At 40.9% G+C, this 16309-nt stretch overlaps 1 protein-coding gene and 1 pseudogene across 1 annotated transcript in view; one reads left to right on the top strand and one right to left on the bottom strand.

The window, feature by feature from the left end:
- Positions 1–10986, bottom strand: part of SLC22A25 (solute carrier family 22 member 25) — a 74537-nt gene extending 63551 nt beyond the window's left edge. The window contains 4 exon segments of the mRNA XM_054439161.2: positions 458–561; positions 1234–1640; positions 9825–9954; positions 10665–10986. Coding sequence (XP_054295136.2) covers positions 458–561; positions 1234–1640; positions 9825–9876 — 563 coding nt within the window. The 5' untranslated portion in view covers positions 9877–9954; positions 10665–10986.
- Positions 10987–15038: 4052 nt separating this feature from the next.
- On the top strand, positions 15039–15974 carry LOC129007852 (G1/S-specific cyclin-D2-like; annotated as a pseudogene).
- The last annotated feature ends 335 nt before the right edge of the window (positions 15975–16309 follow it).

Here is a 16309-nt window from a genome sequence, read left to right as displayed (position 1 = left end):
ATGGAGATGTAGTGTTGTCAGCAATTCAAGACTGTCTTTCCTACCCCCTTCAATGAAGTTAAAATCAGGTACTGTGATCATTCACTTGATTTTTGGTTCTTATGAAGGTGCATTTTTGTGTAGATAGTTTTCAAATTTGGTATTCCTGTGGGGAGGACAATCAGTGGAAGCTTCTGTTCTGTCATCTTGCTCTGCCTCCCCTGGGATTTATCCAAACCCTATTTTGAAACACCCCCAGGTCAGATGGAGATGAATTTTCTGTGTCTTGTGCACGGCACACACATTTTAAAAAATAGCACTCACCACACTCACTATAATTTTCCTTTTGTGTCTACAGATCCCTGGGGATCAAGGGAGCAAGAGGATAGTGTAATTTCCAAAAATATTTCTAGATGAAAAATGTTTCATGAATTGATGAAAATACCCTTGAAGAGAGCTATGCTCCATAGACACTCACTTTTCTGACAAATGGCCATATAGGTTGCCTCCCACCATCATTCCAGCCATGAATAGAAATTTAGCTACTGAATTCAGTGGTTGAGATTCACATACCAGATCCCACTGGAAGAAAAGGAAACCCTCATATCAATGCTTATAGCCCCTCAGTGTAACCTTATCAAAATGTCTTAAAATAGCCTGCAAGTTTCATTCTATCTTCCTCCCTAGCTTCCCTTTTCTGCTTTACCTGATATTCACTGTTCAGGTCTCAACTTAAACACAACTTTCTCTTGGAAGCTATTCCTAAACTTTTAGGTATTATTAGTGCCCAGTTTTATTCCATACTAAATGGTTCTCAACCTTGGCCACACAGTGAAATCATTTGAGAACCTTTAAATATTTTTGGATGCCTAAATTTCACCCCTAGACTTTCTCATATGACTGTTGTAAGATAGAGTCTGGACATGGAGGTTTTCAGTAATTTCCCAGAGGTTTATAATTTTCAACCACAGACTTAGCAGAACATTTTTTAACACATTATTCATAAATGCTTGCTTAAGTTTTGGTTTTACCAAGAATAAAATCACTATGACAGCAGGGTCACATCTACTTTTGAATTCATTAGACTCATTAAATGTGCAGGTATCTGGCATTCAATAGAGAAGCAATTAATGTTTGCTGAAAGAATGAAGAATAAGCACCTACATGTGACTAAAGGCTGGAAGCACCATCATTTCTTGTGTTATTCTAAACACCCAGGTCATGTACACAAGACAGGAAAATGAGGCCTCTTACCTTAGTCACAATGGTGGAAGGGAAGGAGCTTTGGTCATGTACCCAGCCATCCACACAGGGCTCTGTATCTGGATCACTTGTGTTAGGAAAGGTCCCATTCAGATGAAGGAGCTCCCATTGGGGATGGACAAAGCGATGACACTTCTCTGGCCTCAGATTTGAGTCGAATGGGATGGAGATTCTCAGGAGGGCATCCTGGCTGAGGGTCCCAGGGTCACTGTCAGGGATAGTGTCATTGTCCAGTATATGAACCCAGCACCGATGATCAGGTATGAATGCAGCAAAGTTCTCCAGCCAAGTTTGATGGTATACTATGATGTTGAACATTATAAGGAAAACCATCTGAAGGATCTGGAATCTCCCCAGGCCTCCAACTTGATCTAGGAGGTCCTGAAAGGCCATTGAGGCTGGACAAGTGATCCCCAAGAGGAGACAAAATGTATCCAGATAAGTTCAAAGAGAAAATATTTCCTTTCCTTAAATCACACTAAGTGTGTGTGTTGATCCTGACCCCACTCTCTTCTTAATGGGCCCTCTCTCCCCTTTGCAGCAAGGTCATGGAAGCAATTTCCTCAAGTAGTTTTGGGGTCAGGTAGGTATCTGTTTTCTTTAGGGTCATATAAGAAATAATTGGCTCGGATACTTCCAACCATTTTCAATGAAATGTGTTTAAACATTAGACATCTACTTATAGATGTCTTTAGTAGCTCCCCAATAGCAGCATTGAACTTTGGTCTGCACATTTTTTTTGTAAACAAACTAAAATAAACCTGCTACTTGGTATGCAGTCTTTCCAGAAAGTGTAATCTGTGGGACTCAAAGGCAAAGTGCTTTTTCTTTTCTCTGTGAAAAGAACAGAAAGCAAATGTCTTTCTTGTTAAGTACCAATTTTTGATTAAGAGTTAATAAACACAATCTGAGTTGAATTAAAATGAGTAATATGGTGCAATCCTTCCATTTTGCTGGCTGATGTACTGCTTCATGCCAAATCATACCACAAACTCACACTGGAAGTAAATTACTTCAAATGTGGGGAGAGTGGGTAGTGATAAGAACCACAGGAGTAAGCCAGTGCTAAGCTCATATGGTGGATTACTTTTACTGGCTTATTGATTCTTTCAGATATTATTTGTGAGGACATTTTCTGTGTCAGTATCTTGAACAAGGTTCAAAAATCTTATAGTTCAGTGAGTAAGATAGAGTACATAAAAAATTGTAATCTGATATTGTAAATATTATGTGAGACACACAATGTGCTATGGAAGAATTGTAGACAAAATAAGGAGAAAATTGCACCTTGATTAGGACTAAAAGTTCTTTTAAAATGTATACCTCATTGAGGTATAATTCATTTACCATACAGTTCACCCTTTAGAAAAAATTTTTATTTATTTATTTTATTATACTTTAAGTTCTAGGGTACATGTGCACAACGTGCAGGTTTGTTACATATGTATACATGTGCCATGTTGGTGCACTGCACCCATTAACATGTCATTTACATTAGGTATATCTCCTAATGCTTTCCCTCCCCCCTCCCCCAACCCCAAGACAGGCTCCAGTGTGTGATGTTCCCCTTCCTGTGTCCAAGTGTTCTCATTGTTCAATTCCCACCTATGAGTGAGAACATGCGGTGTTTGGATTGTTGTCCTTGAGATAGTTGGTTGAGAAGGATGGTTTCCAGCTTCATCCATGTCTCTACAAAGGACATGAACTCATCATTTTTTATGGCTGCATAGTATTCCATGGTGTATATGTGCCACATTTTCTTAATCCAGTCTATCATTGTTGGACATTTGGGTTGGATCCAAGTCTTTGCTATTGTGAATAGTGCCGCAATAAACATACGTGTGCATGTGTCTTTATAGCAGCATGATTTATAATCCTTTGGGTATATACTCAGTAATGGGATGGCTGGGTCAAATGGTATTTCTAGTTCTAGATCCTTGAGGAATCGCCACACTGTGTTCCACAATGGTTGAACTAGTTTACAGTCCCACCAACACTGTAAAAGTGTTCCTATTTCTCCACATCTTTTCCAGCACCTGTTGTTTCCTGACTTTTTAATGATCGCCATTCTAACTGGTGTGAGATAGTATCTCATTGTACTTTTGATTTGCATTTCTCTGATGGCCAGTGAGGATGAGCATTTTTTCATGTGTCTGTTGGCTGCATAAATGTCTTCTTTTGAGAAGTGTCTGTTCATATCCTTCGCCCACTTTTTGATAGGGTTGTTTTTTTCTTGTGAATTTGTTTGAGTTCTTTGTAGATTCTGGATATTAGCCCTTTGTCAGATGAGTAGATTGCAAAAGTTTTCTCCCATTCTGTAGGTTGCCTGTTCACTCTGATGGTAGTTTCTTTTGCTGTGCAGAAGCTCTCTAGTTTAATTAGACCCCATTTGTCAATTTTGGCTTCTGTTGTTTTAGACATGAAGTCCTTGCCCATGCCTATGTCCTGAATGGTATTGCCTAAGTTTTCTTCTAGGGTTTTTATGGTTTTAGGTCTAAGATTTAAGTCTTTAATCCATCTTGAATTAGTTTTTGTGTAAGGTGTAAGGAAGGGATCCAGTTTCAGCTTTCTACATATGGCTAGCTAGTTTTCCCAGCACCATTTATTAAATAGGCAATCCTTTCCCCATTTCTTCTTTTTGTCAGGTTTGTCAAAGATCAGATAGTTGTAGGTATGCGACATTATTTCTGAGGGCTCTATTCTGTTCCATTGGTCCATATGTCTGTTTTGGTACCAGTACCATGCTGTTTTGGTTACTGTAGCCTTGTAGTATAGTTTGAAGTCAGGCAACGTGATGCTTCCAGCTTTGTTCTTTTGGCTTAGGATTGACTTGGCAATGTGGGCTCTTTTTTGGTTCCATATGAACTTTAAAGTAGTTTTTTCCAATTCTGTGAAGAAAGTCATTGGTAGCTTGATGGGGATGGCATTGAATCTATAAATTACCTTGGGCAGTATGGCCATTTTCCCGATATTGATTCTTCCTACTCATGAGCATGGAATGCTCTTCCATTTGTTTGTATCCTCTTTTATTTGATTGAGCAGTGGTTTCTAGTTCTCCTTGAAGAGGTTCTTCACATCCCTTGTAAGTTGGATTCCTAGGTATTTTATTCTCTTTGAAGCAATTGTGAATGGGAGTTCACTCGTGATTTGGCTCTCTGTTTGTCTGTTATTGGTGTATAAGAATGCTTGTGATTTTTGCACATTGATTTTGTATCCTGAGACTTTGCTGAAGTTGCTTATCAGCTTAAGGAGATTTTGGGCTAAGACAATAGGGTTTTCTAAATGTACAATCATGTCATCTGGAAACAGGGACAATTTGACTTCCTCTTTTCCTAATTGAATGCCCTTTATTCCCTTCTCCTGCCTGATTGCCCTGGCCAGAACTCCCAACACTATGTTGAATAGGAGTGGTGAAAGAGGGCATCCCTGTCTTGTGCCAGTTTTCAAAGGGTATGCTTCCAGTTTTTGCCCGTTCAGTGTGATATTGGCTGTGGGTTTGTCATAGATAGCTCTTATTATTTTGAGATATGTCCCATCAATACCTAATTTATTGAGAGTTTTTAGCATGAAGCGTTGAATTTTGTCAAAGGCCTTTTCTGCATCTATTGAGATAATCATGTGGTTTTTGTCTTTGGTTCTGTTTATATGCTGGATTACATTTATTGACTTTTGTATGTTGAACCAGCCTTGCATTCCAGGGATGAAGCCCACTTGATCATGGTAGATAAGCTTTTTGATGTGCTGCTGGATTCAGTTTGCCAGTATTTTGTTAAGGATTTTTGCATCAATGTTCATCAAGGATATTGGTCTAAAATTATCTTTTTTTGTTGTGTCTCTGCCAGGCTTTGGTATCAGGATGATGCTGGCCTCATAAAATGAGTTAGGGAGGATTCCCTCTTTTTCTATTGATTGGAATAGTTTCAGAAGGAATGGTACCAGCTCCTCCTTGTACCTCTGGTAGAATTCAGCTGTGAATCCTTCTGGTCCTGGACTTATTTTTGTTGGTAAGCTATTAATTATTGCCTCAATTTCTGAGCCTGTTATTGGTCTATTCAGAGATTCAACTTCTTCCTGGTTTAGTCTTGGGAGGGTGTATGTGTCCAGGAATTTATCCATTTCTTCTAGATTTTCTAGTTTATTTGCGTAGAGGTGTTTATAGTATTCTCTGATGGTAGTTTGTATTTCTGTGTGATTGGTGGTGATATTCCCTTTGTCATTTTTTATTGCATCTATTTGATTCTTCTCTCTTTTGTTCTTAATAGTCCTGCTAGTGGCTATCAATTTTGTTGATCTTTTCAAAAAAACCAGCTCCTGGATTCATTAATTTTTTGAAGGGTTTTTTGTGTCTCTATGTCCTTCAGTTCTGCTCTGATCTTAGTTATTTCTTGCCTTCTGCTAGCTTTTGAATGCGTTTGCTCTTGCTTTTCTAGTTCTTTTAATTGTGATATTAGGCTGTCAATTTTAGATCTTTCCTGCTTTCTCTTGTAGGCATTTAGTGCTATAAATTTCCCTCTACACACTGCTTTGAATGTGTTCCAGAGATTCTGGTATGTTGTGTCTTTGTTCTCATTGGTTTCAAAGAACATCTTTATTTCTGCCTTCATTTCGTTATGTACCCAGTAGTCATTCAGGAACAGGTTGTTCAGTTTCCATGTAGTTGAGCCGTTTTGAGTGAGTTTCTTAATCCTGAGTTCTCGTTTGATTGCACTGTGGTTTGAGAGACAGTTTGTTATAATTTCTGTTCTTTTATGTTTGCTGAGGAGAGCTTTACTTCCAACTATGTGGTCAGTTTTGGAATAGGTGTGGTGTGGTGCTGAAAAGAATGTATATTCTGTTGATTTGGGTTGGAGAGTTCTGTAGATGTCTATTAGGTCCACTTGGTGCAGAGCTGAGTTTAGTTCCTGTATATCCTTGTTAACTTTCTGTCTCGTTGAGCTGTCTAATGTTGACAGTGGGGTGTTAAAGTCTCCCATTTTATAGTGTGGGAGTCTAAGTCTCTTTGTAGGTCTCTAAGGACTTGCTTTATGAATCTGGGTGCTCCTGTATTGGGTGCATATATATTTAGGATAGTTAGTTCTTCTTGTTGAATTGATCCCTTTACCATTATGTAATGACCTTCTTTGTCTCTTTTGATCTTTGTTGGTTTAAAGTCTGTTTTATCAGAGATTAGGATTGCAACCCCTGCCTTTTTTTGTTTTCCATTTGCTTGTTAGATCTTCCTCCATCCTTTTATTTTGAGCCTATGTGTGTCTCTGCACGTGAGATGGGTTTCCCGAATACAGCACACTGATGGGTCTTGACTCTTTATCCAATTTGCCAGTCTGTGTCTTTTAATTGGAGCATTTAGCCCATTTACATTTAAGGTTAGTATTGTTATGTGTGAATTTGATCCTGTCATTATGTTAGCTGGTTATTTTGCTCGTTAGTTGATGCAGTTTCTTCCTAGCCTCCACGGTCTTTACAATTTGGCGTGTTTTTGCAGTGGCTGGTACCTGTTTTTCCTTTCCATGTTTAGTGCTTCCTTCAGGCGCTCTTTTAGGGCAGGCCTGGTGGTGACAAAATCTCTCAGCATTTGCTTGTCTGTAAAGTATTTTATTTCTCCTTCACTTATGAAGCTTAGTTTGGCTGGATATGCAATTCTGGGTTGAAAGTTCTTTTCTTTAAGAATGTTGAATATTGGCCCCCAGTCTCTTCTGGTTTGTAGAGTTTCTGCCAAGGGATCAGCTGTTAGTCTGATGGGATTCCCTTTGTGCATAACCCGACCTTTCTCTCTGGCTGCCCTTAACATTTTTTCCTTCATTTCAACTTTGGTGAATCTGACAATTATGTGTCTTGAAGTTGCTGTTCTCGAGGAGTATCTTTGTGGCTTTCTCTGTATTTCCTGAGTTTGAATGTTGGCCTGCCTTGCTAGATTGGGGAAGTTCTCCTGGATAATATGCTGCAGAGTGTTTTCCAACTTGGTTCCATTCTCCCCATCACTTTCAGGTAGAACAATCAGATGTAGATTTGGTCTTTTCACATAGTCCCATATTTCTTGGAGGCTTTGTTCATTTCTTTTTGTTTTTTTTTTCTCTAAACTTCTCTTCACACTTCATTTCATTCATTTCATCTTCCATCGCTGATACCATTTCTTCCAGTTGATCGCATTGGTTACAGAGGCTTGTGCATTTGTCATGTAGTTCTCCTGCCATCGTTTTCAGCTCCATCAGGTCCTTTAAGGACTTCTCTGCATTGGTTATTCTAGTTATCCATTTGTCTCATTTTTTTCCAAAGTTTTTAACTTCTTTGCCATTGGTTTGAACTTTCTCCTTTAGCTTGGAGTAGTTTGATCTTCTGAAGCCTTCCTCTCTCAACTCGTCAAAGGCATTCTCCGTCTAGCTTTGTTCTGTTGCTGGTGAGGAGCTGCATTCCTTTAGAGGAGGAGAGGTGCTCTGATTTTTAGAGTTTCCAGTTTTTCTGCTCTGTTTTTTCCCCATCTTTGTGGTTTTATCTACCTTTGGTCTTTGATGATGGTGATGTACAGAGGGGTTTTTGGTGTGGATGTCCTTTCTGTTTGTTAGTTTTCCTTCTAACAGTCAGGACCCTCAGCTGCAGGTCTGTTGGAGTTTACTGGAGGTCTACTCCAGACCCTGTTTGCCTGGGTATCAGCAGTGGTGGCTGCAGAACAGCGGATATTGGTGAACCGCAAATGCTGCTTCCTCTGGAAGTTTTGTCTCAGAGGAGTACCTGGCCGTGTGAGGTGTCAGTCTGCCCCTACTGGGGAGTGCCTCCCAGTTAGGCTACTCGGGGTTCAGGGACCCACTTGAGGAGGCAGTCTGCCTGTTCTCAGATCTCAAGCTGCATGCTGGGAGAACCACTACTCTCTTCAAAGCTATCAGACAGGGACATTTAAGTCTGCAGAGGTTATTGCTGTCTTTTGTTTGTCTGTGCCCTGCCTCCAGAGGTGGAGCCTACAGAGGCAGGCAGGCATCCTTGAGCTGTGGTGGGCTCCACCCAGTTCGAGCTTCCCAGCAGCTTTGTTTACCTACTCAAGCCTGAGCAATGGCAGGCGCCCCTCCCCCAGCTTCGCTGCTGCCTTGCAGTTTGATCTCAGACTGCTGTGCTAGCAATGAGCGAGGCTCCATGGACGTAGGACCCTGCAAGCCAGGTGTGGGATATAATCTCCTGGTGTGCTGTTTGTGAAGCCCATTGGAAAAGCGCAGTATTAGTGTGGGAGTGACCCAATTTTCCAGGTCCCGTCTGTCACCCCTTTCCTTAGCTAGGAATGGGAATTCCCCAACCCCTTGTGCTTCCTGGGTGAGGTGATGCCTCACCCTGCTTCGGCTCATGCACGGTGTGCTGCAGCCACTGTCCTGCAGCCACTGTCCTGCACCCACTGTCCGGCACGCCCCAGTGAGATGAACCTGGTACCTCAGTTGGAAATGCAGAAATCACCCATCTTCTGCATCGCTCACACTGGGAGCTGTAGACTGGAGCTGTTTCTATTTGGCCATCTTGGCTCCACCTACCACTTCTTTTTATTAACTATATGCATCTCTATTTCTTCACACTTAGCTTACCTAATGCTTTCATCTCCTAACTATCTACCAGTTCCCCTGTCTGGGCTGTAGCTCCCTTGTATCCAGCATAGAACACTGTTCTCCATATCTTCATCTTCAAACAGGCTGAATCCCATGTCATGAAATATCTGTCTTTCAGTTCTCATTGGTAACTGCTATGGTTTCAATGTCTGCTCCAAAACTCATGTTGAAATTTAATTGCTATTGTGATTGTATTAAGACGTGGTGCAGGAACAGAAAACCAAATACTGCATGTTCTTACTTGTAAGTCGGAGCTAAACATTGAGCACACATGGACATAAACATGGGAACAATAGACACCGTGGACTACTTGAGGGAGGAAGGAGGGAGGAAAGGTATAGGTTGAAAAACCCCTCTGTTGGGTACTGTGCTCACTACCTGGGTACAATATACCCATAACAAACCTGCACATGTACCCTCTGTATATAAAATATAAGTTGAAATAAAAAAAGAGACGAGACCTTTAAGAGGTGAATAGGTTCATGCGGATATCGCGGAGGTGGGTTATTGCAGGAGGGGATCCTGATGATAGGATGAAATCCAGCCCCCATTCTCTGTCTTGTGACCTTGCTTGCCCTTCCACCTTCTGCTGTGAGATGATACAGCACAAAGTTACTCATCAGATGCTGGTGCCAAACGTTTGGACCTCCCAGCCTCCATAACCATGAACCAAATAAACTTCTATTGTGAATAAATTACCTACTCTGTGACCTTCTGTTACAGCAGCAGAACATGGACTAAGACAGTAACTGTTCTCATATTTCTAAATCACATGTTGTGGCACCACATTTCCAAACCCTGGCCTGTCAGGCTTAATGGAGATGTCATTTCTGTGTCTTGTACACAACACTCAGTGCTGACAGGATAGCCCTCACCACACAGATTGTAGTTCTCCATTTGTGTTTCTAGATCCCTGAAGACCAAGGTAGTCCCAGGACAGTGTGATTTGCAATAAATATTTTTTAATGAATAAATATTTAATCAGTGAATGGAAATACTCACTAGTATAGTGATCTTTGTAACAGAGATGCTCATCTGTCTGATAAATGGCCATATTGGATGGCTTTCACCACCACTCCATGAATAGGAATGTAGCCACTAAATTCAGTGACTGAGATCCACATACCAGGTCCTGCTAGAAGAAATAAAAACCAGGATAATAGAGTTTTACAGCAAGTTATAACCCCTCAGAGGAACTTGATCAAAACTCCTGAACATGACCTGAATGTTTCGTTACAACAGGCCTCTATCTTCCTCTGTAGACTCCCTTTTCTTTACTATTTGACCTTTATCATTCAGGTCTCAGCTTAAACATAACTTTCTCTAGGAAGCTGCCTCTAAAACTGTAGGTTATATTAATAACCAGTTTTGCTCCATACTAAGTGTGGTTCTCCAATTTTGCCATAGAGTGCAATCATTTGTGAACCTTAAAAAATTTAATGATTCATGATTATCACTACAGACCTTCTCCTATGACTGTTCTGGGTGTACAGTCTGGGCATGGGGGTTTTGATTAACCTCCCAGGTATTTTTAATTGCAACCACAGGCTGAGCCTTACTGATTTGGCATACAATTTATAACAAAATACATGAAATACTTGCCTAAACTTCGGTCTTCCCAAGAATGAAAGCACTATGATTTCAGGGTACATGTCTACTTTTGAAATCACTAGACTTATAAAATGCATAGAGGTCTGGTATTTAACAGAGAGGCAATTAATATTTGCTGAAAGAATGGAGAATAAGCACCTACATGTGACAAAATGCTGGTAGCATGTTAATTACTTGTGTTATTTGTAAACACTCTAGTTGTGTATGCAGGAGGAAATTGGGGCCTCTTACTCAGTCATGATGGTGGAGAGGAAGGAGCTTCTGTTGTACACCCTGCTGTCCACACATGGTTCCATGTCTGGTTCATTCATATTGAGGAATGTCCCATTCAGGTGAAGGAGCTGCCACTGGGGATGGATGAAGTGACAACGTTTCTATGGCCTCAGGTTTGAGTCCAGTGAGATAGAGATTCTCAGGAGGGCATCTTGGCTGAGGATCACAGTCTCTTCATCCAAGACGATGACATTGTCTATGATGTGCACCCAGCAGTGGTGACCAGGGTGAATGCAGTGAAATTCTCCATACAACACGAGGGCAAACTATAAACGTGGAGATGATAAGAAAAACCATCTGAAGGATCTGAAATCTCCCCAAGTCACCAACTTGATCCAAGAAGTCCTGAAATACCATTGAGGCTGAAGAGATTATCCCTAAAAGGAGGCAAAATGACTGTATTCAGGTAAGTTCAAAGAGAAAAAATATTTCCTTTCCTGAAGTCCCATTGAGTGTTTCCTTTCCTGAAGTCCCATTGAGGGACTTCCTTTCCTGAAGTCCCATTGTGTAACCATGGAAAGTTACACATCTTATTATCATTTGGGGATTAGATAGTTAGCAATTTTTATTAAAGAAAAATTTTTGCTTGGATATTCCAACTGTTGTCATTGAAATCTGTTTAAAGTTCTACTTTGTGAAAATTTACGTTATCAGCAGCACCTCACAAAAGCATCAACTTTTGATCTCCACATTTTCTGTAAATAGAGTAAAATAAACATGCTATATTGTTAGCAGTCTTTTCCAGAATGTGTAATTTGTGACAATCAAAAGGGATGTACTTTTAGAAATCTTCCTGTGAAAAATACTGAAAGTAAGTGCTTTTCTTGTTCAGTATCGAATTTGGGCTTAAAGAGTTAGTGTGAGTCAATTAGAGCAATTTAAACATGGTACAGTCCTTCCCCTTTAACAACTCTCTGCTTCAGGTCAAATCACAGCAGAAACTCATTTCGAACATAAGTTTTTCAGAAAGGGCAGAGTCAGGGTAGTGAAGGAGGGCAGAGTAAGCCATGGCAAGCTCATTTTTCTAGGCTTGTTCATTTATTCACACTGCATTTGTGAGAAACTTTTCTGGGCTCGTTCCGGGATACAGTAAGTGCAAGATAAGGTCTTCAAGGTTCTTATAGTGAGTAAGGGATAGGTACTTAAATATTCACACTCTGATATAAAATGTTCACAGTCATGCATCTCAAAACAACAGGAATATGCTCTGAGAAATGCATTGTTATGTGATTTTGTTGTGTGAATTTCATGGAGTGTACTTACACAAACCTACATGGTGTAGTCTAATGCACACCTAGGCTATATGGTATAGCCTATTGCTCATATCCTGCAAACCTGTACAGTATGTTACTTCACTGAATACTGTAGGCAGTTATAATACATTGGTGCTTGTGTACCTAAACATATCTAAACATAGAAAAGTTACAGTAAAGACAAAGTATAAAAGATAAAAAAAATTACACCTTTATAGGGTTCTTGCCATGCATGGATCTTGCAGGACTGGAAGTTGCTCTGGGTGAGTCAGTGAGTGAGTGGTGAGTGAATGTGAAGGCACTTTTGGGGATCTGGAAGTTAGTCATTTTCATTAGAGTCAAAGAAAAATGTTTTTGTTGTGTTAATTCCAACAGATTATAATGAAATCTGTTTCAAGTTTAAATCATAAGATATACCTTATAAACATTGTACACTTGGGCTGCACTAAATATATAAACAAATATTTTCCTTTCTTCGATAATAAATTAACCTAGGCTTACTGTAATTTTGTGACTTTATAAACTTTTTAGTTTTTAAAAAACTTTTGGCTCTTTTGTAGTAACACCTAATTTAAAATATAAACACGTTGCACAGCTGTACAAGAATTTTTTTATATCCTTGTTCATTCTATGAGCTTTTCTATTAAGTTTATTTTTTGCTTTTTAAACTTGTTTTGTTAAAAATAAAGACCAAACCCTCACATTGGCCTAAGCCTACACAAGGTCATAATCATCAATATCACCATTTTCCATCTTCACATCTTGTCTCACTAGAAGGTCTTCCGGAGCAGTAACATGCACGGGGTTGTCATCTCCTGTGACAGCGAGGCCTGCCTGTGTAAATGGTACTCCCATCCAACCTGTTATGCAACTAATAAATTAGCACTTTATCCTTTGACTATTTACTTTTACTCATTCCAAACAAGCCAGCACAAATCTAGTCAATTCTACTAACTTACACAATGAGACCATAAAAAAAAATTTGTAGCATTGACTGACTTGATATGGCTTTAGCTCAAAATGCAGAAACAACATTCTTGCTATCTTGTCATGTTTAACTGCAGGCACATGAAAATATTAATATTTGTCTTGGTTGGGAAAGAAATTCTGAGGCAGAAATGTGTGTGCAAGGGGTTTATTGAGGCATGCTCTTACGTAAGTGCATGATGAAATATGATTGATTGGAGCTAATTGTTGAACCATAATATAGTTGCAAAACAGGCCTGAAGCCATTCCATGGGGAGATGTGAACCTGGAATGGCCCTTCAGAAAAGTCTGGAATTGAGCCACAGAAGGAACCCTGTTTGCTTGCATTGGAGAGGCTAATGACAGAGCCTGGTGGACTTCAACTCTGTCATTATGGATATTTGATTGGTTAGTGCTTCTCCCCTTCTTCCACGGTGTTCCATGTAATACAAAGACCTTCACACCTCATGCCCACTCCATAGGTGCATCCCCATGCCTCTTTCCCAGACCTCTTTCCTTCCTATTATCCAGTCTTTCTGTTTATAGGTCCAGTCCATCAAACAAAGTCATCTGGAGCTCCTAGTCTCTGTATTCTGACCTTAGGATTATCTTATTTATACACGAAGTAGATAATCAGTTGTATTACTTGAAGCTCAATGCATTGAGAGGGTTAACAGTCATCAGTGACTATCAAGGCCCCCAGAGTGAAGCATTACTTCACTAAGTTTTACTTTTCCCACATACCAAGTCATCCTATATCTGAACCTAGAAAGGCTGTTTTCTTCTGTCATCTGATCACAACAGACACCCAAGCAGCTGTGGGTATGCACTGAGGTGAGACACAACATTGGTGGGCAACAGGGTCTCTGAACCACCAGATTGTGCAGCTTAAATGGCCTTTTGTTAAGTACTGACAATGAACTGAGATTGTAGCCCAGACAAAAGGCTCTCTAAAGATGGTTAAGGATATTACATTCAAACTCTGTCAAACAAAAATGAGGTTTCTAAGAATCTTAATGTCATTACCTCTCAGCAGAATATCATAGTCCATCTATATGAATGGAGATATTTTGGGTGTGGCTTTTGTCTAATGGAGCAGATTCCAGTAACAGTCACAAGAGACCAAGAAAAAGTTTAATAGAATTACGTGGGCAGAAACACTGCTAGTTGGGACAGAAGCTAACAGAGAATGAACAAAATGAAATGGTGCCATTTACCTCCCCCTCCACCCCTGGATTCTACTTTCAGAGAGCAGGTGGAAAAAACCACACACCTAAAACCACATACTAACTTTAATATAAAAGGAAGGATGTCTCTTAGGCAGAACCCAGAGACCAGATGTCAGACCCAACAACTGTATAGAATAACTCATTGGCAGGAGTAGGATAGTATCCTTATCAAGGGGCACTCAATATTTGCCAGCTGCATTTCAGAACTGCTATACAGCAATGACACTTGCATGACTCCTGTTTTCCCATCTAAGAATAGTGTCATATTTAATAGACTTGTTTAATATCATTGCTTCCTTGGCATGCCTTTTTAGTTCTGACATAAGTTATTTGAAACTCAGCTATACCCCATCACTTTGGCCTAGTTAAAACTTCCTCTTCCTGTGTGATTGTGATATAGCCAGCTGGAAGGTGGGTCTGCCTCTCCCAGTCCACTGACTCAAATGTTAATCTCCTTTGGCAACACCCTCACAGACACACCCAGGAACAATACTTTGTGCATCCTTTAATCTGATCAAGTTGGCACTCAATATTAACCCTCATAGACTGTGATCCCTATGTTGCTGCCTTCCCTTGTTTCTATTGCTCTTTGGCCCCAACCCAAATAAGATTCCTTGGGACACACTAAAGAAGGAGGTGGAGTTCGAAGGGGAGGAGAGGTATGAGTGTGGCAGCCAGGGAAGCTCTGCTCGCCCACTGCCTAATCCTCATCTCTCTTCTCCATCTTGTCTCTGCCCTCACCTCTCCTCTGAAAACCCCCTATTTAGCCAAAGGAAGGAGATAAGGGGAACGCTTTTGCCTTCCCCCTCCAAAACAAAAACAAAAACAAAAAACACTTTTCCAGTCCAGAGAAAGCAGGGGAGTGAGGGGTCACAGAGCTGGCCATGGAGCTGCTGTGCTGTGAGGTAGACCCAGTCCTCAGAGCCATGAGGGACTGCAACCTACTCCAAGATGACCATGTCCTGCAGAACCTGCTCGCTATCGAGAAGCGCTACCTTCAGTAATGCTCCTACTTCAAGTGTGTGCAGAAGGCCATCCAGCCGAACATGCACAGGATGGTGGCCATTTGATTGGTGGCCACTTCTGATGGTGGCCAACATGATTGAACCATTTGGGATGGAAAAGCACCTTTACTCTCAGCCACCTGTTACTAATGCTGGAGGTCTGTGAGGAACAGAAATGTGAAGAAGAGGTTTTCCCTCTGGCCATGATTTACCTGGACTATTTCTTGTCCGGGATCCCAACTCCAAAGTCCCATCTGCAACTCCTGGGTGCTGTCTGCACGTTCCTGGCCTCCAGGCTCAAAGAGTCCAGCCCGCCAACTGCCGAAAAGCTGTGCATTTACACCGACAACTCCATCAAGCCTCAGGAGCTGCTGGAGTGGGAACTGGTGGTGTTGGGAAAGTTGAAGTGGAACCTGGCAGCTGTTATGCCTCATGACTTCATTTAGTACATCTTGCACAAGCTGCCCCAGCAGTGGAAGAAGCTGTCTCCAACCTGCAAGCACACCCAGACCTTCAATGCTCTGTATGCAATGTACCCGCCATCAATGATTGCAACTGGAAGTGTAGGAGCAGCTATCTGTGGACTTCAGCAACATGAAGAAGTGAGATCACTACCTTGCGATGCCCTCACTGAGCTGCTGGTGAAGATCACCAACACAGATGTGGATTGTCTCAAAGGCCGACCAGGAGCATATTGAGGTGGTGTTCCTCAACAGCCTGCAGCAGTGCCATCAGGACCAGCAGGACAGATCCAAGTCAGAGGATGAACTGGGCCAAGCCAGCACCCCTATAGACCTGTGAGATATCGACCTGTGAGGATGGCAGTCCAGCTGAGAGGCGCATTCATAATCTGCTGTCTCCTTCTTTCTGGTTATGTTTTGTTCTTTGTATCTTAGGGCAAAACTTAAAAAAAAAAAAAACCTCTGCCCCCACATAGATCATGTTTAAAGATCTTTTAGAAGTGACAGAAAATAGTCCTATAAAAACAGAATAAGAAAAAGCATTTGGTGCTTATTTGAAGTACAGCATAAGGGAATCCCTCATATATTCAAACAGTTATTGTTTGATTATGTAAAAGTAATGGTAAAATGCTTGCAGGAAAACCTGCAGGGTAGTTAGAGAACATGTATGTCTGCAATATGGGAACAAAT

Source organism: Pongo pygmaeus, chromosome 9, assembly GCF_028885625.2.
Source record: "Pongo pygmaeus isolate AG05252 chromosome 9, NHGRI_mPonPyg2-v2.0_pri, whole genome shotgun sequence".
NCBI classification, from domain to species: Eukaryota; Metazoa; Chordata; class Mammalia; order Primates; family Hominidae; genus Pongo; species Pongo pygmaeus.
Note: the sequence above shows the minus strand (reverse complement) of the source record. Positions and strands in the feature narration are given on the sequence as shown.